General features: G+C 45.8%; 1 protein-coding gene across 2 annotated transcripts; it reads right to left on the bottom strand.

Moving 5' to 3' along the window:
• Positions 1-226: 226 nt before the first annotated feature.
• On the bottom strand, positions 227-25891 carry KLF15 (KLF transcription factor 15). Of its 2 annotated transcripts, none has more exons than XM_081184289.1 (3): positions 25552-25891; positions 12501-13589; positions 227-3329 (listed from the first exon to the last, which is right to left on the bottom strand). In XM_081184289.1, the coding sequence occupies exons 2-3, from the start codon at positions 13532-13534 to the stop codon at positions 3161-3163; spliced, it is 1203 nt and encodes a 400-aa protein (XP_081040415.1). In that variant the 5' UTR covers positions 13535-13589; positions 25552-25891; the 3' UTR covers positions 227-3160. The 2 variants fall into 2 exon arrangements, with proteins under 2 accessions (XP_081040415.1, XP_081040416.1); XM_081184290.1 differs by lacking the exon at positions 25552-25891 and adding an exon at positions 17525-18775.
• Positions 25892-26357: the final 466 nt, after the last annotated feature.

Below are 26357 nucleotides of genomic sequence, written 5' to 3'. Positions count from 1 at the left end.
TCTCTGTTATTGTTCAATTTTCTCAGTAAAGTGTAATCAGGATTTCTTTTCTGTCTGGATTTTGCATCATTTAAGTTAGTTTCCTAGCAGCTCGGCTCAGTATAAGGCAGCTTCCTATGTTTTGAAATGCTAGACATTACTATTCTTTCCCATCCACACTGCCAAGGGGCTCCATGGATTCCTGAAGAACATGATTGTGAAAACCAAGAAAAGCGCATCACATCACTTGTAAAATTTCAATTTTCTTTTTATTGTCAAAGTAAATATATTTTATGAAGAACAAAAGGAAAAAAATATACAGGATTGTAACTTATGTACACTGGCTTTAAAGATATTCTTTGTTTCAAATTTACACAATTTTCTCATACGTTATTAAAAGATATTTTATATAGATATGCAATATGTACAGTTTTATTTACATACATTCATAGGATGTGAGATAAAAACCAGTCAATAGAAGAAAGATTTGTTTATACTTGTTTCTTAGACGACAAAAGGAATGCATTCCTAGATGAAGGTAGTGAGTGGAGCTCTTGCTCGAACGTGGTGACATGGTCTGCATTTTGACCTGGTACAAACGCTAGAATTGCAGTGTTTTATTTCCCATTTGGCTAACAAAAAAGTTGACAAGACAGACAAGGCTTAATCCTACAGAAGTTAATTGCAACCAAGTCCCATTGAAACCAATGGATCTTCAGGTAGGAGCTACTCATCCCGTCCCATGCTTTCAGAGGGGTTGAGTCACGGACACAGGCACCATCTATGATCAGAGAAGAGATGCAACACGCTCAACTGTATTTTGCTTTAAACAAATATTCTCTAATTACCAGATTCTATTTTGCTAGAAAGCTTCCTACGATCAGCTGAGTACATAAATAAAGGAAAAAGAGGGGGTGCAGGGGGGGAAATGTTTCCTAACACAATAATTTTGCTGCCAGCATTGCATTATAAGTATATATATATATTCATATATATATGTATGTACGTATTCCCTTTTTTGTTGTTGTTGTTTAGCCCTTGAGACAGCTACTGGACCAGCTGGCTAAAACACACGATGCCCCAGTTGCATTGCTCTCTGAATAGCAGCCCATGAAGATACTCCACATTTGGGGGGTGCTTGCCTCCTATGGCTCAAAAAAAGTGCTTTCGCAAAACATTCAAGAAGTCTTTTAAGTCCTCCCACCCCAGCGACTGGGGGGATAAGGATTTCATTCCATGCTGTAAACGTGGGGAAAATGAGTCCAGCATTTCTTCACCCATCCATCTGGGAAGATGCAAAGAGCCACCCCAGTTACTTCTGTGCCCATCAAAAGCCATGTGAGGAGGAGGTTGTAACTTTTGGCAGAAGGTACCTTAGGCTCCTGCAGGAATGGTACGTGATGCAGGCTGTATGCATTGTGAAAACGCAGTGGCCCAAAAACAAGGTATCACTCTGACATCCAGTCCTCTCACATCATGATCACCGGACTATGAATCTTTGCCAAAAAGCAAACATCATTTCTACAGGCCTGTGAGCATCACTCCTCTCTAATGAAAAATCTTTTATAGAGCACATTGGCTTGGCTATATTTTTGGCCCCATAGGAAGCCAACATTCGACGCTCTGCCTTAACACCAGCCACACTCACACACAAACACATTGATCAACTATTGTACTGCCAGCCTGCTTTGGATTCTGGCTGGACTGTGACTTTGAAACCTATGAAGCAGCAGTCAAGAACTGCTCCCAAAGACTGGAGGGGGGCAGAGTCTGTCGCTGAGATGCACCTCACCCTATGCACATTTATCATCCATGAACTGAATGAGACTTGTGTGTTTTAGTAATCTGGATAATTGGGCAAAGGACATACATTCCACATTTTATCCTTTTGTTTCTTCCTCCTTTGGTTGCCAGCTTTTTGATTTCAAAAATACTGACCTCAGGAGGGGCAAGGGGTGGAACCAATACACACTGGTGGAATAGCAGATAACATGGAAGACTCTTGTCAGCCTGGAAAGGAACCAGGGAGAATTAATGTGGTGGCTTATGAGAACAGGCCCTGACAAGACTCCAGAAGACTGTGTACAGAACTAGGAAGGATCTGGACCTTATGAGCTTTTCAGGCCACAATTCTGGCAGCTGACAGGATATTGTGCAGCTCTGCTCAAGAGCAGCAAAATACCAGCTGGTTTGCAATTTCCCACACAGAAACACAAGTACACACATCATACACCCCATATGCTCCTTTTGCCCTTCCTCATTTGATAACCTCTACAGTGGGGCAGCTAGATCATTTTAGACTCTGGACCTAACAGTCGCATGAGGCATCCCTCTTTAGGTGGCAGTGTGTATGACTTCAGAATGTGTGCTGCATTTGGAGGCCTTCCTGCTCATAAGAAGAGCCCTGTGGGGTCAGGCCCAAGGCCCATCTAGTCCAGCATCCCATTCTCACAGTGGCCAACCAGATGCCTGTGGGAAACCCTCAAGGAGGACTGGAGTACAAAAGCACTCTCCCAGCCTGCGAGTCCCAAAATCTGGTATTTGGAGGCATGTGGAGATGGGACATGGCCGCCATGGCTAATAGTCATTGATGGCCTTATTCTCCATGCTTCTGCTGCTGAGTGGGCCTTAGCCATCAAAGGCCTCTGCCCTGACAGGACTACCAGGCCTCTACAAATTCCTAGCTAAGGAACACCATCACCTCAACAAAATATATAAGCCCACCCCATCCTTGCCAAAAAGGCATTGTTTTAATTTCGAAAGGAATTTGCTGTTTCCAAACTGGACAAATAGGCCAACTTAATAATAACGCTTTAAAAAAAAAAAAATTACCCCTCACAACGAATAGCCCTGTACATGAGCAAAGCCTTCAGGAATGCCAGAACTATAATTAACTAGCAGCAAGTAGCCCATAAATTATCATGGTGCAGGAGAAAACAGCTAAAAATAAAACACTGTAATTTGAAAAGGAAGAAGCAGCAGCAAAGGAAAGGAAAAGAAATAAGGTAAAGGTGGTGGGTGGTTTGTTTTTTTCTTTTTAAAAAAATAGATGTGTGTGAAGTCATGGCATCAGCTGTTACAGGGAGACAAATAAATTATCGTGAGGAGGATACCGAACAAAGTTCTGTCCATTCCTGTTCATGGGTGAAGGGGTGGAAAGGAGCAAGTGAGACACCCCCCCTCAGTTCACTGAGCGCATCGAGCGGCTGCTTCTAGGAAACCGGTGGACTTTGACGTGCTTGGACAAATGGTCGCTCCGAGCAAACTTCTTCTCACACACAGGGCACTGGTACGGCTTCACTCCAGAATGCGAGCGCCTGTGCCGGGATAGTTCATCTGATCGTGAAAACCTGAAAGTCAGTAAGGGGGGAGAGGAAGGGTTATCAGTAGGTTGTTGTCATTGGTTGTCATCAATGCATGAAAAACCAAAGGACGAAGTCACACAATGAAGAGAGGACAAAAAGTGATTTATAAGCAGACAGAACAAAATTGCATGTAAAACAAACATATACATGAATAGCAGAGCTGGCCGCTGTTGTGCAATGATTCCAACCATTTCTCCAAATACCTCAGGTTATTCTCTTATTATGACAAGATCTCCTGGATTTCATCCAGTTTCAACAGAACAAAATGGAGAATTTCTCACAGATGGCAGCTGTAAATCCCCTTTTGAAATCTTTGTTCATATGGTATAGTTCTTCCACAAAAGCTTAACCAAGGTACTTTCTATCCTGTAATCCCTATAATTTTATTTATTTTAGTAGATATCCTGCTTTTCTCCCAACATGGAACTCAACATGACATACATGGATTTCCTGGGCAGTCTCCCCTCGAGGCTCTGAGCATACTCAATCCACCCTACCTTTATCAAGGTAACAGTATCATTTGCCAATAAACCACTCCCCTATGGGCCTGGACTGCCCACTTGTCAGTCACCTGGCATCACAATTACACTCTGTGTTCTGTTTTTCCATTGCACTGTGTACAGAAACCCTAGTGATCATCAGGGTCCTCTTTGCAAGCCCTGACAATCAACTGATTGACAGGGATCACAGCTAAAGAATCCCTGACAGATGGCCATCCAACCTCTGTTTAAAAACTTCCAGTGAATGAGAGTCCACAGCCTTCTGAGGTAGTCTGTTCCACTGTCAAGCATCTCTTACTGAGTCATTTGTTTAAGCTATGTGTAGACCAGTTAATTACCAATGTTTCTAATTGGTGTACATAAAAATTAAAAAGCATGCAATGGATTGGATTGATTAAAATTACTCGTAAAAACTGAAAAGTTCCCCTTCAATTGCCTGCTGAAGAAGAAAGGTCTTGTATGCCAAAGACCTTTGTCAAGCAAATTCAACGGAGAGGAATGAATCAATCAATCAATAAATGCAGTGGCTCACATTCGACATCAAGCTATTTCCCACATGCTCTAGCAGACCTGTCCCCAAAATGGTGGCAACATGTGGGAAATTCTCCAATACATTGGGACAAAGTCATTATCCATGAACTACTAGCAGCACAGAGGCAGATGTCAGCCACCAAGCATAGTTAAAAGTAGTCATTTCATATCCACTGGCACTGATTTCAAAGGAGGAAGAGAGTGACACTGTCTCATACAAATGTTCCTCTCATATCGGAAGGCACAGAACGACGCCATTTTGAACACAACAAGGCTCAGTCAGATTGTGGAGAGGGGGGAGAGAGAGACCCTCAGCTAGCAATATAACTCTCTGAGCCAATACCTTAGGCAGCTCCTGCCTAACATCAGGAAAGGGGAAAAGAAAAGAAAAACCCTAAATACAGTGGTACCTCGGGTTAAGAACTTAATTCATTCCGGAGGTCCGTTCTTAACCTGAAACTGTTCTTAACCTGAGGTACCACTTTAGCTAATGGGGCCTCCTGCTGCCACCACACTGCCATTGCGCGATTTCTGTTCTCATCCTGAAGCAAAGTTCTTAACCTGTGGTACTATTTCTGGGTTAGCAGAGTCTGTAACCTGAAGCATCTGTAACCTGAAGCGCCTGTAACCCAAGTTACCACTGTACTGTCAATACTGAGATGAATTCATAGTTGCAAGGCAGGACAATGCTGATTTCTAGCTCTGAGTAATGCTGAAACTCCTCTGAAAACCCCAAGTGTTCAGGATGCACAACTGAGACTACTGCGCCTTTGGAAAGATGGTGCTATGAAGTGGGTGTCAGCTGGAACAGTAGCAAAGGTTGGCACTGAAGATAATTCCTAAGAAGTGCTGTCAGCTGTTTGCTTGTAGTAAATGAATGAAGCCGCAGTCATTTACTAAATGCAAATTGCAAGAGAAAGGAAATCTGGAAAATGTGTTTGCCTGAAAAGATAGTAGATTGCTATGTTTAGGTGAATGCATTTTGTTTTGTTTTTAAGCAAAAAATAATAATTCTCAAGAGAAATGCAGGAGTGCCAAATTCCTGTGCCATCATTGTGTGATGCTTGGATTTATTTCTGCACACACACACACACACACACACACACACACACACATAAATGCTGAGTCCATTGGGATGAGTTTTTATTATTAGCAAAACCAGGGGCAGATGCATGAGCACCTCAAAGATATGTGCTATCTGAGCCATGGAAAGCAGCATGAGTTAATATGATAAGAATATTCTTTACCTCATGACTAAACCCTGCAGTTGATCAGGTAACAATGTTGCTATGCTGTTGCCCAGTTTGCTTGGAAAGATCAGCTTACTATACCAGCAGAAATACACTCCCTGCTGCCTGCATGTTTATACAAAAGAAAAGACTCGGAAGGTGAACATGTGAAGCACGTAGAATCCCTTGCGATCGCCACACGCTAGCCTTACCAACTTTTGTTTGCTCATTTTGGCTGGCCTTCATCTCATGGTGCACATGGAACATATCCTTAAAGAGTTCAATTCAATCACAGGTGGTTCTCGGGTCAAACAAGCAGGACATGTGATATATCCTGGAATCATGGTAGCAAGCTGCCTGGGTTTCACAGCAATTAGCTGAGCCCCAAAAATGAGAAATGGGGAGATCTCTTCCCATATGTTAATTGCTCAGAAAATCTGGGTAAAAAGTGCTTGAGTGGGATTTAAGCATGCTTCAGTGGAGGGTTGCTGGCAGAGTGAAGCGGCTGCCTCAGGTTGGTTTGGGGGTGTCACAGAAGGGCAGCAATTTGTTAGTTATTTAATTGGATATTGTGCCTTTACTCCCAAGGAGAGGTACTTATGGATTTTCTGTCCCAAGTGCCTCGGATACTATGCACCTTGACTCAGAGGGGGGAACCCTCTGGAACTGTTGGAGGAGGGAGTGCTGCACATTATTCACATGTAGAAATGTGCTTCATGCCACATATATCTTCTTTACTTGACAGATATCCCCACACCTTTTAATTTTTTTTATTACGGTAAGGCACATCAAGAGACAGGGACGCGGGTGGCGCTGTGGTGTAAGCCACAGAGCCTAGGATTTGCCGATCAGAAGGTCGGCGATTTGAATCCCCGCAATGGGGTGAGGTCCCGTTGCTCGGTCCCTGCTCCTGCCCACCTAGCAGTTCAAAAGCACGTCAAAGTGCAAGTAGATAAATAGGTACCGCTCTGGTGGGAAGGTAAATGGCATTTCCGTGCGCTGCTCTGGTTCGCCGAAGCGGCTTAGTCATGCTGGCCACGTGACTCGGAAGCTGTACACCAGCTCCCTTGGCCAATAAAGCAAGATGAGCGTTGCAACCCCAGAGTCTTTCGTGACTGGACTTAATGGTCAGAGGTCCCTTTACCTTTACATCAAGAGACACAATTTGCTTTGTGTTGGTTAATTGCAGTATTCTTTAGCATCGTCATATTATGCACCGCCAGTCCAGCTTCCTTATTTTTCAAAAACCTGTCCACATTTTCTTATGTGGTGGCAGGTGCCTTAGAAGTGTGCAGACTGCAGCTAATGGACTGTGTCTGCTTTCTAGTGCAGCTGTGCTGAATGCCTTGCATAAAAGAAAAGGTACAAGAAGTAGCCAATAGGCATCGCTGTGTCTCCATATGCCCTACATCAGTATTCTTCAACCTTGAATCCCCAGGTATTTGTTAGACTACACCTCCCAGCATCCCTAGTCAGGTTAGCGAATGGTCAAGGGTGATGGGAGTTGTAGTTCGACAGCATCTGAGGACCCAGGTTCAAATGCTTCTCAGTTAAAACTATTATCGTTCCCCACCCTTGAATTATACCGCCTTGATTGACAAACATTATTTTATTTTTATTTACTTATCAGATTTATATACACACAAAGGAATGGTATTCTGAAGGAAAAGCTGGTATGTTTCAAGTTCCAAGGACTGATATATAGAATTTCAGGTATCACACATCCTAAAATATCAAAGATGGGGGGTTAAATATCGATTTCATAGGTCAAATACCAACCCAGGAATTGAATATCTGCATTCAGCATGAAATCTGAGTTCAACTATGTGAACCGTAGCAGATTCCAAATTGGATTTTTGAATGAAAAATGCATTTCTGAGTTAATTATGGTGGTCCAGCCATTATAAGTGTATTGATGGCTTTCCAAATTATAAATCCACAGCTCACTTACATTTTGTGTTTGCTGATTGCTTCATCCCAGGTTCTGGTAACACTCAGCTCTTGCTAACCACATGTTGCATTAATATAATATTTTTAAATGCTGGTTTTAAATTGTTTTTAATGATAATTTGAATGTTTTATTTTATATTTTTGTGAACTGCATAAGAGGTTTTCTTACAATCATGTGGCATATAAATTTTGTTAAATAAAATAAATAAGCAAACAGACACCTTGAACTGCATTCATAGAGGAGATGCAGTGCAATCGTGGGAAAGCATCCGTTCCAATGGGAGATATTTGTCCTTTGCCTGTAGGGCTTGTTTGATTGCTTTACACAACAGGTTATTTATTTTATTGGCTCTCATAATGGTACAACAGTAACAAAGACGATAAATGGTCCCAGGGTATGGTCTGAAGGCAAGGGAGGCTACCATCCTGGTGAAGCAAAACTGGTCTGGCTCTAAATATAAGGAAGCTGCCTTATTTTGAGTCAGACCAATGTTTTGCCTAGCTCAGTATTATCTACTCTTGACTGGCAGAAGATATCCAGGGTTTCAGGCAAGACCTTTCAGTTGCCTTGCATCAGGTCAGGCCATATATTTATCCCTGGCTAGCAGTGACACACTCTCTCTCTCTCTCTCTCTCTCTGGGTTTCCAAGACACAGACCTTTCCCATCACCTGATGGGTCTTTACTGGAGGTGCCAGGCACTAAACTTGGCTCCTTCAGCATCTACTTGATTCTACTGAGGTTTGGTCCTTCCCCATGGAGCAGGAGCAGAGAAAGATCCATTTGATTCTGCCTTGCCTACTTTAAATGTGTTTTGATGTTATACTACGGTAGTAATGCACTACTGTAAGATGAGCAACTGTGGGTAGATAACAGCCTGTAAAGCAAAGTCATTGCTGTTGCTGCAGCCATCATACTACAGACAGAAGGAGGGTCGTACCACACAGCAGCATGGGGTAGCCAACATGGTGGCTCCCAGGCATTGTAACACTCCAGCTCCCAACTTCCCTGAGCACTGGCCAGACTGATTGGGGCTGATGGGAAATAGTGTCCAAGAACATCTGCAAGGCACAACACTGACTACCCCTGCAACAGAAGAATGGAGAAATGGAGAAGCCAATCTGTAGTAGATGTATTAGAATATAGGCACATCAGATTTCCTGGTGCATTTTGAATACCCAGGTTCTCTTTTGAGGTAAGCTATTCAGCAGCATGACATTTTGTTTTTAACCTCACTGTCTCATCTAAAAGAAGGAGCAGCTTTAGTGCTGTCCATAGCTAAGTTACAAGAAAGGAGATTCCAACCAAACTTCAGAAAAAAACCTTCTGACAGTAGGAACAAACTCCCTCAGGAGGTTGTAGTCTCTCCTTTCTTGGAAGTTTTTAAGCAGAGGTTAGATGGCCATCTGTCATGGGTGCCTTAGGCCCTTCAGTTCCCTTCCAACTCTATAGTTCTTTGATTCTAAGTATTGTGTTTCCATTTACACAGACCAGGGTAATTTTCTTTAATTGCTCTTGATGCAGGGTTTTTTAAACAAACAAACACCTGAAATGCATCTGTTTGGAAAAAGGAATCCTACACAAAGAGGAAAAGAAAACAACTAAAGGAAAAATACCAGAAGTGTATCTCTTGGGCCTGTGTGTTCAATACAGGGCGATAAAGAAAAATGGAAAAGAACAGAAGCTCCAGGTGTACTCGGCACACACAAGTCATGTGAGGTCCCAGCTCTCTCTGAACTTCTGGAAAGTAAACATTCTCTGCTGATAAAAGGAAAGCTGTGCAATTTTGGGCTCAGTTAGCCCCAGCTACTTGCCAATCTCACTTGGATGGCCAAAAACACCACATAAGTGTGCATTGAAATCCTGGACTAATCCTAGAGAGGTATACTGGAAGAAACAAACTCCCTGGAAAATGGGCGGCTGCCTCTTCCTTCCTTTTAATAACAAATACCCATTGCAAATGTGGGGTGGGAAACCCTGGGCCCTTTCTGGCCCTCAAGACTCTCTGAAAGCTATGTTCCACCCAAGCCCTGCCCTTTTCACGCAATCCACACCCTGCAGGGGCCGTACTCTGCCATCTCCTTGAATAATCTTGCCTGCCTGCAATCTGCCACTGATCTGTTGAGCTGCTGTCTTCCATAAGTCTCCTCATACTGACCATGAGCTAGAGCTGTCAAATGTACATATCAGCTGATATAGTTAACACAGGCACTGCCTCAAAATAATAGCTCCCACCCAAAAAGATTAAAGGGCGTAAGGATCTGCAGGATGTGTAGTTTCTCGAGTAAAGAAAGGGGAAGACCTCTGGTGATGTATGTTATTGTTCCCCACAGCACTTAGACCCTGGATGCCACAGTACCAGGCCTACACAACTCACGATGCACCAAAGCAGATCACAGCTGTGCACTGTGGCCTGCGAGGTGCATGCTGTCCCTTCCCCTGATTTTGCAGAGGCAGCAAAAACATGAGAGGTCTATCAAACCTCTGGTGGACAATCATCCATGGCTGATGTACATCACTCATGTTAGTCAGCTGTTACTCACAAGGACGCAGGCAGTCATCAATGCAAGCACATTCCCCATCCCAGTAATGCAACATATCGCCTGGGCCATATCTACTGCCCTCTCTCCTGTGATAAATGTAAAGCTGCCATTTTCTGAACTTTGTGACATTCCACAAAGCCAAACCTCATAAAGAAGGTATCTTAGATAATAGTTCTTATTCTGTTTAAGGGTTGGGCACTCCGGGCCTCTCTCTCTAGCCCTCGGGCCACACTTCCTGCCTTAGCCACAAGCCATCGCTGGCCCATCTTCTCATGAGTGCTTTTGCATGGCTGGAAAGTATCCTTGAATTCTGTCAATGCCCCTTGCTTGTCTGAACGGAGGATAGATTGTGCTGTGTAAGAGGGTGTAGAAACTCACCTACTGCACAAAGGTAACATTTGCATTTGTTGCTCCACCCAATTTGCTTCCAGACTCACCCAACACTTGCATGTGGCCTCTGAACAGTGGCCAAGAAGGGAATGTGGCCCTCAAGCTGAAAAGGGGTCCTAGCTCTTGCTGTAAAGCAGGGGTGGGGAACTTCGGGCTCTCTGGGTGTTGCTGAGCTACAACTCCCATCAGCCCCAGCTCAAGGCTTATGGGAGCTGCAGTACAACAACATTTGGAGGCTAAAGGTCCCCCACCTATGCCCTAAAGCAGAGTTTCCCAAACTTGGGTCTCCAGAGGTTTTTGGACTACAATTCCCATCATACCTGACTACTTAGCCTGCTAACTAGAGATGATGGGAGTTGTAGTCTGAAAACAGCTGGAGACCCAAGTTTGGGAAGCCCTGTCCTAAAGCATACTAAAAAATAAATTTTAAAAATTGGTGATTTCAGGCTCTTCTCTACAACTTGTGACAGTTTCACCCACTGCCCTCTTGACATCTTCTGCTCATGCTATCCATGCTCACTTCCCTTGAAGTTAGGAAAATGACGTACATTTGTGGCTTTCATAAAGTACATCCTCAGAAGAAAGGATGGGAAAGCAAAGAGGACTGGAGAGTCACTGAGAGTCCTCAGATAGGCTTGCTGGGATTTCAAGTCCATTGGCTACAGAATACCAAAATCATTTTCCTTCACCAGCATTTTTAAAAAATCTGAACATTTGTCATAATTTCCTCACATCCCCCGCTCAGAGAAACAAAATTTTCCACAAAAATATTTGCATTAGGGTTCACTGTTAGGGAGAGCAAATATTCTAAATGCCATGACAGGAAGCCATCAGGACGGGAGGCCAACTGCGTAGTTAATAATCAACTATTTCCCTAAAAACCACGGGTGAGAAATGTTATGAGTCGCTCCTTGCAGGCATAGGGCAATCAACCTAGGGAAGTGTCACAAATATGGAAATTGAAGAACATAAATACTGAGTCAAGCCAAATGTCCAACCGAGAATCTCATGCCTCCAGGCATGACCAACATTGGATCCTACGCCATAGGAAAACCACAGCGATTACACAGCGATTCCTCTGTCTAGTCTCTCTTACTTACAGCATGCGGAAAACTGAGGGTTTGGAGGCATTTTGACTAAGCCTTCCCCATCCTGAAAAGAAGCACGCCTATTTCATCCTCAAGTATCCATGCCCAACTGCAACTTGTAGTAAGCACCACCCACTGCAAGATGGCATTTGACGTCGCCTCACAAGTGCAGGGGTGGCAGCCACAACAAAGATGCTCAGCACACGGATGAGATGCAGGTCAACAGACATTTAGCAGACCAGATTTGTAATGCCTGCAGAAATTTGTGTTGATTCAGTCAGAAGGAGTGTCAAGCCATTCAGAAAGCAGAGATTTCCATGGGTCTGATTGTATGCATTCACTTAAAAATAGTGAATATGGATATATAATTGATAATTCCCCCCTCCCTCTTTTTTCACTAACGGCAATTATAGGAACATATGAAGCGGTCAAAATACTTTGCCCATCCAGCCTAGTACTGTCATCTCACCTGCCACCCAACCATTTAACTGGAGAGGCCCAGGACTGAGTCTGGGACTTTTTTGTATTCAAATCCCGTGCTTCACCACTGAACTCTTCTTGGCACCTATCCTTTCCTTTGGTGCTGATTGTGGGAAATGCATCGCAACCAAGCCCATAGTATACAGCTCGCAATGCCTGTTCTGACAAGTTCAATCTCTCTTTTATGAGTTGAGATGACATCTGTTTTTGTTGAAAAACAAAACCTTTTCTGCCACTAAAGCCCAAGAGGTTGTGCCATTTGATTCATAGATGTTCCTAGCATCATCTCATTTCGAGAGAACGTGCTTAAATTCTAATGATCGCCAGGTACTAGAGAAGAAGGCACATCCTTCAATTAATTTGGTTCAAAATCACCAGCTGGCAAATAACGTGGAACGCATGGCAGTATTATGCGACCCAGCCGGCCACCACATCCCAATACTGACCTCCATCCACAGCCGGGCCACGTACACGCAAATGGTTTCTCCCCCGTGTGCCTCCTCAGGTGGGCTTTCAAGTGGCTGCTTTTGGTGTACATCTTGGTACATCCGGGGAAAGTACATTTGTGCATTTTAATGAGTTCTGCCGCAGGGTTCTTTTGAAACTTTTGACCCATGATGACCCCCGTTTGCCCCTGGATCGTACCTCCAGGCCCGATTGGTTTTGCAGCGATCGGAACTGGGGCTATGCGGACAAATTTGGAGGAGGAGTTCAAGTTGGACGACGGAACAAGCTGTGGCACAAGTGCAAATGTTTGCCCTTGGATGTTGACCAGGAGCTGTGCAATTTTAATGTTCTCTTGCGCAGGTCCCTGTGAACTAGGGCTCGCGTTTGATGCTTGCTTAACTTGCACTGGTTGGATTTGGAGCATGACTGGGATCCCACCATCAAGGGACATGGCTCCGTTTGTTGCATCCATTGTGCCGCTTGACTGTTCGCTTTTGCTATCTTTTAAACTACTACTGGGTACCATGTGATCTTTGGGCTGCATGGAAGCCACAGTTATCTGGCCACAAGCTCTCATGTCTTTGGTCTCGCTTTTGGGTCCTTCCTTGAGCTCTGTCTCCATGTTCTCTTCCAGAAACTCCTCGATTTCCTCCAGGGTGGGCTGAAATGGTCCCGAATCCTCCATCTCCACTGTGAATTCGGGCATCCTATAATGCTCCTCCTTCACTATAGGCTGAAGTCTCCTTTTGTCCCACCAAGAGGCATGGCCATTCCCCAAGGATGCCTGAGACAACAAGTAGTCCAAGATGCTGTCCTGACTCTCGGCACTTGACGAGCTCCCGCAGCTTGAGCTAAGGACCTGGGAATCGGGACTGGAACAAGAGCAAAAACTCGAAGAGTCGCTGTCATCTTCCGACAAGGGGGACGGCAGCATGTGGTACGACCTGCCGATTGCTGCCATGTCCCCAAAGTATCCGAGAAGAGGCCTTGCAGATGAGAAGGACTCATCCGCAGGAAGCAAGTGATCCACCATCCCGGGATAATCTCTTTATAGGTCTCCCACCAGCATGTACCAACAGAGCGAAAGCCTGGATATGGGAAACACAAACACCAAGAGTCAGAAGTCAGGTTTAATCATTCATCTCAATGCACTAAAACTACAAAGCTTTCTCCAGCCTGGCCCACAATCCTTGCTGCGTGCTCATGTTGCTACATGTTTTGATATTGCCTGTTATCACCCAAGAGGATTTCTTGAGCGCTCTTTTTCCAAGATTGCACCACATGCTTGCAAAAGAATTCTCTCTGAAACGCCATTTCACAACTATGTGTTCTGGAGATTTACAGCAGCCTACTTATTTCCAAAGGATTGCTGGTGAGAAGAAATATGTCCTTCAATGTCCTTTTCCTTAGCTGTGGATCTTGCAGCCAATGCTAAAGGGTAGAGAGAGCCGGGAACGAGGCTGAGGGAGGAGAACTGTTGAAACTTTTACCATTCCCAAACCTCCATATCAAGCAGAGTGTTTATTACTAGGTTGCCGCTTTCCAGTGGCTTTATTTTTAACTTTCTCACATATACAAATATAGGCTAATCAGCGTAATGCAAAGCTTGGGGCAGCAGGAGCTAAAAATATTGGCTAGACTTTGACAGTGAGGATTTTCCTCTCTGGGTTAATGATTCAAATTTTCTACTGCCACTATCTGTTGCGCTGCTCTTGATACAGGCTTGAACCAAGCCAGGTTATTTAATCACTATACCTTGGCAAAGAGGGGGCCGTTCCCCACCCCTCAAAGAAAGATTACTAGCAAATTTTAGCTCTGGTCTGCATGCCCACAAGTCCAGTGTAAAAACTTCTCTCCAGCATATTCTCCTGCCTTTCATTTGAAGCACTGCCTTGGGATGAAGTGAAGCATGTGACAGCTTCTAAATTTGGAAGACTCCGGTCAGAATTAGCATCTCAATTCTGGCTTTGGATTTCAAAGCATTGTGACCAGCCTCATTGTGCCATGTTCCTGACAAGCACCATCAACTCACTTAGCCTCAGGAAGGCCTGGGAGTGAATTTCCTACGGAAGCGCATCTGGGTGAGGGAGTGGGAGAGAAATCATGCACAGGCCTTTCCCGCCCTAGCTGCCCCAAGCAAAACTCTGACAGCAAAACACCCAAAGCTTGTGCTCTCGGTTGTGAAAGGGAAGAGATACAGTCTCGGGCAGACAATTATTTGCTCTTCCAGTCAAGGCAAACCTACTTTGCCTTGGGGGAGGGTATATGAATTGTGGTGGCAGATTCTTTAAGGGCCAGTGCTGGTGTAGTGGTTAGAGTGTCGAACTATGACCTGAGAGATCAGGGTTCAAATCCCACCTGGCCATGAAGCTCACTGGGTAGTCTTGGGTCCGTCACGGCCTCTCAAACCTATCCTACCTCACAGGGTTGTTGTGGGCATGAAATGAGAAGAGGTAGAACCTCTTGGAGGAAAAGGTGCAATATAAATGCAATAAACTTATAAAACCTGGGTTTGGAAGAAAGAGTGAGAGCGTGAGAAGGGGCAATGGAAAACAAAGGAGATCTCAAACACACCTTTTGCAAAGTCATTTCTAGCATGCTTGTCTGCTATTGCTACCACAGCTGCTTTGCCACAAATTGTTGTTGATATTGTCCAGGGCAAAAGATGCTTACTATTCCCTGTATAATCTGTGCTTTTACTGCATCTTTTAACTCGCCCCATCTTTGTCTCGTTCCGCTCAAAGAAATAAAATCCAAAGCACGCACCGCACAGCTGAGATGGCAAAAGATGGATTTTGCACACATCTTCCATCAGCACCAGCCCACTGACATTCCACAGGAAGCCTGAACAAGCGAAAGTACATTTCTTTGAAAAGCAGCTTCCTGACTGATGCAAGGCTGGGGACGTGGATGGCGAGTCCTGAAGCAAAAAAAGCATGGGTTGGCTTCCCAAGCTGCACACTTTCCTAGTTTACACACAAACGCCAGCCATCTCTTCTTGTCAAATGACTACACTTATGAAATGTTCACATGTGCTGAACAGGAGGAAGTTCAATCAAAGGTTAGGCTTCACGGTGCAAAAAAAGAGGAAGGCGAACAAAGTTATTATGACATAAGCTTTCATTAAATGCTATGGCGAGTTCTAGATACATATGTGGTTGCACCAGAATGGTATACAGTGAGATCAGAAGGAAAGGTAATGCCTCCAAAAAGGACAGGAGGTAATAATTATATTTTATTAACAGTGATCATTCACACATAAAAGGTAAAGGTAAAGGTACCCCTGCCCGTACGGGCCAGTCTTGACAGACTCTAGGGTTGTGCGCTCATCTCACTCTAGAGGCCGGGAGCCAGCGCTGTCCGCAGACACTTCCGGGTCACGTGGCCAGCGTGACAAAGCTGCTCTGGCGAACCAGCACCAGAGCAGCACACGGAGACGCCGTTTACCTTCCCGCTATAAAGCGGTACCTATTTATCTACTTGCACTTAGGGGTGCTTTCGAACTGCTAGGTGGGCAGGAGCTGGGACCGAAAGACGGGAGCTCACCCCGCCACAGGGATTCGAACCGCCGACCATGCGATCGGCAAGTCCTAGGCGCTGAGATTTTACTCACAGCGCCACCCGCGTCCCTTATCATTCACACATATAAGTCATTAAATAATTCACGTAGGGTGATTTATTTATTTTTTAATCCACTGTGTTGGTTCAGTTCACAAGAGATAGCTTTGAGCCTCTCAGTGTATGGTAATTTATCCATTCCACAATGCATTTTCACCTCTTTTTGCATAATAATCACTATGAATAGTAAAGGGGATACTTCACCTACACAGGTTAATTACCTAAGGATGCTTCAGATCTGAACATCCAGAGTTTTCTCCTTTGTACTGCTCCAGGTTTATAGTTTAACCCTGTTCATGTCTACTGATAAGTGAGTTCCATTGATTCAAATGGGATTTGTACCCAGGTACAGGACTGCAGGTTTAATCAGTTTGATAGATTAATCAACTAAACTTTGGCTGATTAACCGGTAGGGAAAGGTGAGCATACATGTGTTTATTCAGGCTGTGGTATATTGGTGTAATAGGAATTGGGGGAGGGGTGGAATACAAAAGATGGCATTCCCTTATAAAAATATAATCTCACACTCGCTTTAATATTGTGGGGGACGGGGAATCACCCTGATAATGGGCATAAGGAAGGTCTTCCGGGTAATATCATCCTCCTTATTTCCTGACAGTTTTGGTAATACGCTGTCAATGAATTGATCAAATCAGTCAGCAAGCAGGCGATTAACCAACCAGGGATTTCTGAGCACAATTCACACAAGGGATTGTCTTAATCTATGATGTCCTAAGGAAACTTTGCCAGCATACACAAGTGAGTGTACACACCAGTTCAGTATGTTCAGATCTTTGGAAGACACCCTGCTCTGAGTGCCATGCTTTCTGGCGTAAGGAAGGTCTTCTGAGCAATAGCATCCTCCTTACAGAATCTCCTCCCCAGAGATGCCCAGCAAGCTGCCAGCTTGTTCTTTTTCTCGTTTTCAATCAAAGCTTGTTGGGAGGGAAACACATCAAAATGCAGCGCTAGGCATTCTAATATGATCTTCATTAGTTCCTCTGCAGGCATTCGAGTGCCACGTGGTGGGATGAAGCATTTCAAAGCAGAGATGCATTAATGAATCCTGCCCCAGTTTGGTCACAGTCCAAAGCTGCAACTTTACCAGGGAGGGAGCCCCCCTCTGAAGCTAAGGGCACTTGCTTCCGAGCAGAAATGCACAGTTCACAAGCTCCACTTGGGTGTGCTGCAGATGGCATGCAGGAGGGAGGGGGGAAATAGGAAACATATGTCTCCAAAAATGCAGGGAATGCATGCTGGGGTGCCTTAACTCTCAAATGGCAGTCTATGCCTCACCAAAGGAGGGCACGCATTTGATTTGCATAAAATCTGCATGAATTAAATGTATATGCATAGATACAAAGTAATAAACCATTGTACTATAATTTAAGTAGAATTACAGTACCTTTTACTACAGTGGGGAAGGTGGCCTGTTTGCCTGCTCAGCCTGCTGCCCAGGCGTTCCCTGTTGTCGGGCAACTTCAAGGCTCTTCCTGCTCTTCCTTCTGATGGGTTCTTTATCTTTAAACTTGACTCGGATGCCTTCAACAGAGGGCTGTCCTCCATAGGACACGTGGCCTCCCTAATCTTTCCTGGCAAGGGCCTACAATGTGCCCCAGGGTATTTGGTTTGCACGTCTCTCTTTTAGACTTCCATGCTTATGCCCATTCATGCAAATGGACTGAAATCTTACCTAACTCTGTGCTGGACTATGAGCAAAGTGCAGAAAACAGCACTGTATCTAGGTTGCTATGCAGAGGGCCAGGAAAATGGAGCACTTTAGAAGGAAAGCATGCATGCCAAACATACAGGAAGTGGAATGAAGCTGAATGGAATGGACAGGCAAATACCATAGGTAGAAAAACAGGCAGAAACTATCAGGTTTGCAAGTCCTGGGAGCAAATGCTGTAGGGCTTACGTATCTGCTGAACAGATACGTATAGGATTGCACCTTCAGGGCACATTTTAAACCATGAATGGCTGATTTGTGGCCCTCCATAGGTTGCTAGACTACAGCTCCCACAGCATCCCTGACCATTGGCCATGCTGGCAGGAACTGAGGGTACTTGGAAGCCAACCACATCTGGAGAATCGTCAGCCAATGCTGTTTCGAATTGTCCTTGTCAGCTCAGGAGCTAGCATTTCAAGCAGTGATAAGGGCAATATTAATCTCCGTGATTTCATCAGAATGCAGGGTCCTTGAATCAGGTTCTGGGGTGGGGGAGGAATGACATGAGAGTCGGCAGATGACGAGAATGCTTTCTAGCGTGGGGCCAGCTGCTATTCATCTTACATTCCCATATCCATATGGCGCAAATCAGTGCTCTCTCCTCCAGTGAAAGAAGAAATGCCAACAGGAGGCAGAAGGGTGAAACCCTAAAGGCACAGAGGTCAGTAGGCAGATGTGAGAACTTACACCACTTTCCTTGCACTATCAGAGCTGTCACTGGAGCCAAAGGGAATTCTGAGTATTGGAGGAACATGCTGGATTCATCACTTGCCTGCTAATGATCAAATCCTTCCCCCCCCCCTTTCTCTTTTGGAGATTCTTAAAGAAGTATGTAATAGTAATTTTAGAGTCATGGGGAAAATAAATAGCTGTATTTTCATTTACTGAGGCCTGCCCACTTTCAACAGTTTATCCATGAATAGGTTTTGCTATGGTTTGGTTTGGTTTGGTTTGGTTTGGTTTGGTTTGGTTTGGTTTGGTTTGGTTTGTTCTTGTTCTTGTTATGTATTTTTATAGGGTTTTCTCCCCCTCTGCAACTGAAATGCAGTCAGCTCTAGGGTGAAGCACATCGACCCTTCCACAGTACTCCGAACCTCCGCAATATCCTCACAATATTGTTTTCTTGCTACTGATCTTTCAGAGCTGCCTTGTTTTGGGAACAACAGTTGCCTGTTTAGGTCACCAGCTAAATATTAAAAGGGCAGCAAATGTACTGCATGCCTGTGCACTGCTGTATTTCAGAGTAAGCATTCAGAGGAGAATGCAGAAAGCTATGCAAAACTTGAGCTGCTTGTCACTCCAGGGAACATTAGAGGACGACTGGGGAGCAGAGAGATGTTGCTGCTAACAGTATAATCCGATTTGGTGCCTTTTAAACAGCTGTGGATATGCTGACAGCTACTTTCTAGGGTTGCCAACATCTCCTCTCTTTGATGCAATGTAATCCCCTAAACCTATGTTCTCCCTACTGCAACCGATTGCACCAAGAGGGATACCTGCTGATGGAATGCACAAGTCCCATTGGGACATCATCAATGCACCTTCAAGAAAGTCCTTGCATCAGGGCATTGGGATGCCACAGCCCAGGGATCCCAATAAACAGCAGAATTACTTTGCATGCAAATGTCATTGCATCTGTATAGGGAAAGAGCCAAGTCAAGAAGCCAATGTGGACCAGTGCTGGATCTGTTTCCACCAAGGGAACTCAAGTCCCAGCCTCTGCTTGACTGTAGGGGGGTAGACCTAACTCCCTCCATCCCTTGTGATCTAAGGGTACTGCATTGCTAGCTCTGCTTCCCTCCACTGTCCTAACTGGGCCCTAATATCTGTGCCCAAGTGAACATCCACAGGGCTCTTTCACGTGAGGATTTTCCCTCACATGGAGGAGACCTATGTGTGTAGCTCTGCATGCACAAAAGGGCATGGCCTGTAGGATACCTGTGATCTATGCCCTTAGACCACATCCCAGTCTCAATTCTTTCTCTGCCTTCTCATACATTCTCTGTATATACATACCCTCCAACATTTCTCCGGTGAAAATAAGGACTCCCCATTCCGTAATGATAATTTTACTATTTATACCCCACACATCTTACTGGGTTGCCCCAGCCACTCTGGGCAGCTTCCAACATATATAAAAATATAATAAAACATTAATCATTTAAAAAAACTTCCCTATACAGGATTGCCTTCAGACAGCTCAGGGGTCAGATAACTCCATACCCTCCAATGTTTCTCCAAGAAAATAATATAATTATTATTTATTATTTATTTCCCAGCCACTCTGGGCAGCTCCCAACCAAATGTTAAAAACACAGTAAAGCATTAAACATTAAAAACTTCCTTAAACAGGGCTGCCTTTGGATGTCTTTTAAAAGTAAGATAGTTGCTTATTTCCTTGACATCTGATGGGAGGACGTTCCACAGGGCAGGTGCTACTACTGAGAAGGCCCTCTGCCTGGTTCCCTGTAACCTCACTTCTCGCAATGAGGGAACCGCCAGAAGGCCCTTGCAGCTGGACCTTGATGTCTGGGCTGGACGATGGGGGTGGAGACGCTCCTTCAGGTATACTGGGCTGAGGCCGTTTAGGGCTTTAAAGGTCAGCACCAGCACTTTGAATTGTGCTTGGAAACGTACTGGGAGCCAATGCAGGTCTCTCAGGGCATCCTAAGGAAAAGCGGGACATTCTGAGATCAGATGGGACGGCTTCTCTAAATGAGGGACATCCCTGGAAAAATAGGGTTATTTGGAGGGGCAGATATATATATATATATCTGCAGCATGACCAAGATGCAAACATTTGGATGGAAATATGCAAATGAGGAGGCGGGACTAGGCAAACAAAAGTAGGCTCAATTTCCAAAGATGGCATCACCAGCAGCAGGAAACAGTTATAGTCCTGTGCACACCAAACACCAATGTACCCTGGAGTGCTATTCTTCAGTAGCTACCAGTTTCCTTCGAGAGACACCTGAACTGCTGCACTTGCATGGCAGTAAGAGCCAAAGCTCTCTTCTGCTGTTGAACCTGGATGTCTGAGATCCTACAGATTCCTCGGGGAGCAGGCACACAGGGGCCAGCATGTGTGCATAGGCACATGTGTTCATCTATGACACAAGGACAGAGTGGACCTCTTAGGAATCTTTCCAAACACAGACGCTCTAGAAATAATCTTGCCTTTGAGAACGTATTTCATTAGCAGCTATTGTAATGCTCTGTAGGATTTTACGCCCTTGAGAAAAGCCCTACAGATCAAAGTGCAGAATGGAGGAGTACTGGACTACCAGCAGTGAATAAATGCAACAGGATAGAAGAGTTGCAGCAACTGCGAATGATGAGCCAGTTTTAATTCCTCAATTTGTATCCTGGTCTTATTCCCATCAGCTCAAGGCAGCAAACATGAGGTTGTCCCATTCCATCATCACAGTGCCCCTGAAAGGTAGGTTTGCCTGAAAAATACTGACATGTTCTGGGGGTACTCAAGGACGAGCAGTACCGCCCCCCCCCCATGTTAAAAGCATGGCAGTTACTATAGCAACTTCATGGTGAGTACCAGCACCTTTTGTTTCTTTAAAAAAGAGACTGGACATGCCTCAAACCACCCAGAGAACTTCACAGCTGAGCAGAGCTTTGAGCCAAAGTCTTTTTGTCGTTGTTGTTGTTCCAAATTGAACTTCCCAGACTACAGATTGGGTTGTTTTTAAACCTAGCTGACAATCTGGCATCAAAAGAGGTATGTTTACAGCCCCATCGTATGCTCTGCTGTGTGCACTGGGTCAGCATAAAGGGATGAAGCATATAGCATCTAATCATCATCAGCGTTGTCGTCATCCTTTACTGTCATCTGCCATCAGGCTGGTTTAAAAATACGCTTGCTGTTAAATGCGGCAAGAAAGGTTTCCTGATTAAGGAGCCTCCAGCCTGCATAGCACATGACTGCTTGGTGGTGCCAGTTAAATGCTTAAGAGAAAAGGTGCATTGGGCAGCGCACAGCAACAACTTCAGGGTCTGCTCTCACTGCACACGGTTGCAGCCGCACAGAGTGCCAAGGGCAGCTTCTCGATTCTGGCCAGCACCAAATATCATTTTACAACACAAGGCAAGTTTCTAGATCTCATGGCTGGAAAGATTTTTTTTAAAATAAAAAAACAAAAACAACCCAAAACAAACAAAACCAGGAGCACATCTGCAAATTGAGTTGTATGCAGTGTTGGTCCTACTTAGAGTAGACCCATTGGAATTGATGGATATGGCTAACATAGGTCCATTAATTCCAATGGATCTACTGTGAGATAACTGGATATAAGAAATAGTTCCGTGCAAACACAAAAAGGTTAAAAGTATTTCCTTCCTCTCCATGGAAAACCCTCCCAGCACCTTTATCTTACCTTACTGTCCACCAAAGAATCATAGAATTGTAGAGTTGGAAGGAACCACAAAGGTCATCTAGTCCAACCCCCTGCAATGCAGGAATCTTTTGCCCAACGCAGGACTCAAACCCATGACCCTGAGATTAAGAGTTTCATGCTCTACCAGCTGAATACATAATTTAGATAAAGGCTGGTAGCCTTGCAGTACGTTAAGAACCCTGATAATTAAGGAGAGGAAGGTGCTCCAGTATATGAGATCAAAACATGCTTCGGTTAGCCATGTTTACACACACACACACACACACACACACACACACACACACACCTCTTTTTCACAGCCTTGTCAAAATTTCTGCAGGAGCAGAGGAGGATGGGGGGGGCAAGAAATCCCCTTTCTCTCCAAAAGCCAACTGGCTTTAAAACGCACCCATTCTCCTTTGTTTTCCAGAGGAGGAAAGACTTTGTTTACAGCAATAATGGCCAAAGACTTTAATCCGGGCTCTAGATTGTGTACATTCCGCTTTGACATTCATGCTGGTCACACACACATGGAGTCCCAAGCCTGTCTGTGCTAATCTGTCAAGAGGTGAATGGATAAAAGCTCCGGGATTCATTGCACTAAGCATGGGAGGGGGCAGCACAGAAAGGGAGAAGGGATACATTTCATATCCCTTCAAGAACCAGGCTGTGGTTTTAGTGCGAGGAGTCGCGGGGGGGGGGGTTGTTTTTGCTTCCTCTAAATAGCCGAGTGTGTTTAACCCAACCTCAGCTTCACAAGGCTGGGTATTAAAGAGGCTGACTGAACACACTGTGACTGGTGGAGTTCTCCCTCCCTTTGGCCTCTGAAGTTTGCAATGACCGACAGTAACCCTGCAACCATCTCTCTCTCTCTCTCTCTCTCTCTCCTTTCTTTCAACATTACCATAACAGCCATAGCAGAGCAAAGCGCACAGCTGCCTCCTCCTGTTGCTGCTGCAGGAGGTTGCTTCCCCAACATTACATCCTCACAAGCCACTCAAAAGTTGCTCAGGGAAACCAGTAAACAGAACCTGTGTGCCGCAGAACTTCTGCCTCTCTCTCTCTCTCTCTCCAGTATGTCAAATATCTCACACCCTCAAGTTGAGAACATAGGAAGCTGCCTTGTATTCCAAGTCCATCCAGCTCAGCATTGGCCACACAGACTGGCAGCAGCTCTCCAGGGTTTTCAGAGAGGGAGTGTTCCCATTCCCACCTGGAAATGCCACTGAGTCGCACCCCTTTGCTGTTAGAAAGAGGTTGGCAGAACGTTGCAAGTGAAGGGGAAACATTTCCTAATTCTGACGGCAGTTCGGCAACAGAACTGCACCCTTCGTCCCCATTAGAGTCATGCTCTCCTCCAGTCACCCAAACAGCTGTTTGGCAGGCTGGGAGGAGCATGGGCTATACATGAGGAGGATGCATGTTTCAAACTGGACAGCTCCACTGGTATGAGCACGAGACTCAGAATCTCAGGGTTGTGGGTTTGAGCCCCACGTCAGGCAAAAGATTCCTGCACTGTAGGGGTTGGACTAGATGACCCTTATGGTCCCTTCCTACTCAACAATTCTATGATTTTACAATGCTCCCCATGTGCCTCCCTGCACATCACACTCACGCTCTCAAGCAATTTGTGGCATTTTGGGGGAGGGGGTTGGCAGTGGGAGCAGCTGGGGCATGCGCATCAGGTAGTGCTGAAGGCCCCTGGGTTACTCACATGTGCCTCAGAGGCAAAACAAGGGATGTTTTTTGATTCGCCATCATGTGCTAAAAGTCAACGTGTCTTTTTTGCCATCTGCTTGAAAGCCACGCCATGGACATGCGGCCCAAATGAACCCATGATTTTCTCACATGATGGCATACAGGGGTCTCACATACCCATGCCCTGCACTCCCCATGGAGAAGTTCCATATGGGAAACAGTCCTGGACTTCCTAGGAAGGGTGTGCAGTATCTTTTTGTTAGGCGCATTAAAGGGGAGGGGTACTCAATAGGTATGTGTTGGGATACAGCTGCTCCAACTTTGCCTACTCCTAAGGCAGGATTTGGGACTGACTATAGGACATGGAGCCCCTTCCAGCTGTCAGGTTGCATGCTTTGCTTCCCAGTGAGAAAATGTGGCCTCTTTTCTTGATTCGGTTATACCAATATTGATGTCAGGCTGTGCAAGCTTTGGAATCGCACAGAATCCTTCATCCAACGAAATGTTCTTTGCAGCTCGGAAGCTACTGCCCTACCACGACACAAATTAGCTCCACGTATAAAGACAGCCTCCTGCTGGTTTCGTCATCTCTGCCCTGTTCTCGACTTAACACCGCAACCACAGCTGTCTTGTCCTGTCTAGGCGCTCCACGTTAACATAAACTCCGAAGCCACCGCCATCTGCAGCGCCCATCCATTTGTCCCATAGCCATGCATTTGCGTTTCACCCCCTGGGGGAGCGGGAGGAAGGTCCAGAGAGAAAGCCAGAGGTGAAGCTTTGAAACAAACCAGAGTCACTTAAAACACCTGCTGGAAGGAGTCAAGCGTGCAAGTTAAAGGCAAAGCGGGGTTGGGGGGGGGCGAAAAGGAGGGCATCCCTAACAGTACAGGAGGAAGGATCAGTAACCGGATCTTTTCCAGCGTGCACGCCGTGGGCTAAGAGAGGAAGCGGGGAAGTACCTGCACGTTTATTTCTTATTAAAGGGAAAGCGCTGGCCGCATGTTGCCTTGCTGCTGACACTCCTCAGCCAGGCAACCTTCGCATATGGTGGGGAGCGCTGCCTCTCTCCAGCGCCAGGAGCGGAGATCGGGATCCGCACAGGCGAGGATCTCTCGCCCTTCACGGCCAGGATCCGGAATAGGAGTCTCTGCCCTCTCTCCCTCCCGCCCCCGATCACTGTAAACATCTGAAGGCGCGCACACGCGCCCGGGCACCCACACGCACCCCGTCCTGCCTCCCTCTGCTGCCGCAAAGAGGACTCGCCTCGCCTCCCTTCCGTCCACATTCCTCGAATTCTGCGCGCAAGTCGCCCCGGCGGCCAAGCCAGCTAATCGATCCTTCGATCCGACGGCCCTCTATATTGATCCGCCAGGCTAGAGCCGCCGCCGACCGATCGCCTTCTTGCTTAGCGTTTCCTGCACGCTCAGAATAAAGCAAGCATGCTGCCGGGTCCCTGGACTAGAAACTGGCTGCTTCTTCGTTTTCTTCCACTGAGGTTTACCGCCGCCCCCCCCCCGCCCCGTCCTCCTCCTTTCCTTCCCCCCCCCCACTCCCGTCCCGCATCGTGCACCCCCCAACACCTTATTATGGGTCACAATCGTGTCATTTGCTTCTTACCTGAACTTATTCAGTCAACCCCCGAGGGTGAGCGTGAGGAGGGGGACAGCACACACACCCCACAATTTAAACTGCAAAAAGATCCCAGTAGGCAGCAGCTCCACTTGACATTTAATTCTTTTTTTAAAAAAAAAAAAAACAGGAGATGGGTGGGGGAGGAGAGAGAGAAGCAAAAAATAAAACAAGGATGGATTAAACCCCTCCAAGGAGATGATGGGCTGGGTGGCAAGCGGCGTCCTTGAGAATCGCCCGCAGGCAAACAGGGTCCCGATGGGCGGCCAGCAACCCGGCCGGCGATGTGTCCTTTCGCTCTCCTCGCGTAGTACTATATCCCCATCACATGACTGCCAGGGAGGTTATCACAGTAAAAGGCAGGGGAAGGCTTGAAGGAGGCTCGACCCAAAGTGGCGCCCTCATTGGCCGAGGGAAAGGCAAGGGGCGGGCCTGAGGTTTTGTCGTCAATGGAAGTATCTGGTATGCTCGCTCCGTTCGCCTTCCCTCTCCCTGGTCCCCCGCTCCTCTCCTCTCCTCTCCCTCCACCCCCCCCCCCACCGCGCGGTCCATTTTTGTATCAAAGCCCAGGCAGGAATGTTTGGCTTCTGCTCCCCTCTGCTTACTCTCTGAGCCATGACAAAGAAGATCATGTGAAGGCGAGGTAGAAATCCCTCAGGCGTATATTTAGAAGGCTTGGAAGAAGCACCCCGCCCGGGGGACAAATGTCCTTCTGACAATAGTTTGGCATTTGAATTGGTCTTGTTTTAGGGAAGGGCTCTAGCATCTGCCTCTTCCCAGGTTCGATCCCTGAT

This window comes from Podarcis bocagei, assembly GCF_964188305.1.
Source record: "Podarcis bocagei genome assembly, chromosome: 2".
Classification (NCBI taxonomy): domain Eukaryota; kingdom Metazoa; phylum Chordata; class Lepidosauria; order Squamata; family Lacertidae; genus Podarcis; species Podarcis bocagei.
This window is presented reverse-complemented; position numbering and strand designations above follow the sequence as displayed.

Coding starts and splice junctions, on each gene's coding strand:
- KLF15 (XM_081184289.1), bottom strand. CDS start 13,534: ATGGTGGATCACTTGCTTCCTGCGGATGAGTCCTTCTCATCTGCAAGG. Junction 3,330..12,500: donor TGGCCCGGCTGTGGATGGAG/GTCAGTATTGGG, acceptor ACTGACTTTCAG/GTTTTCACGATCAGATGAAC.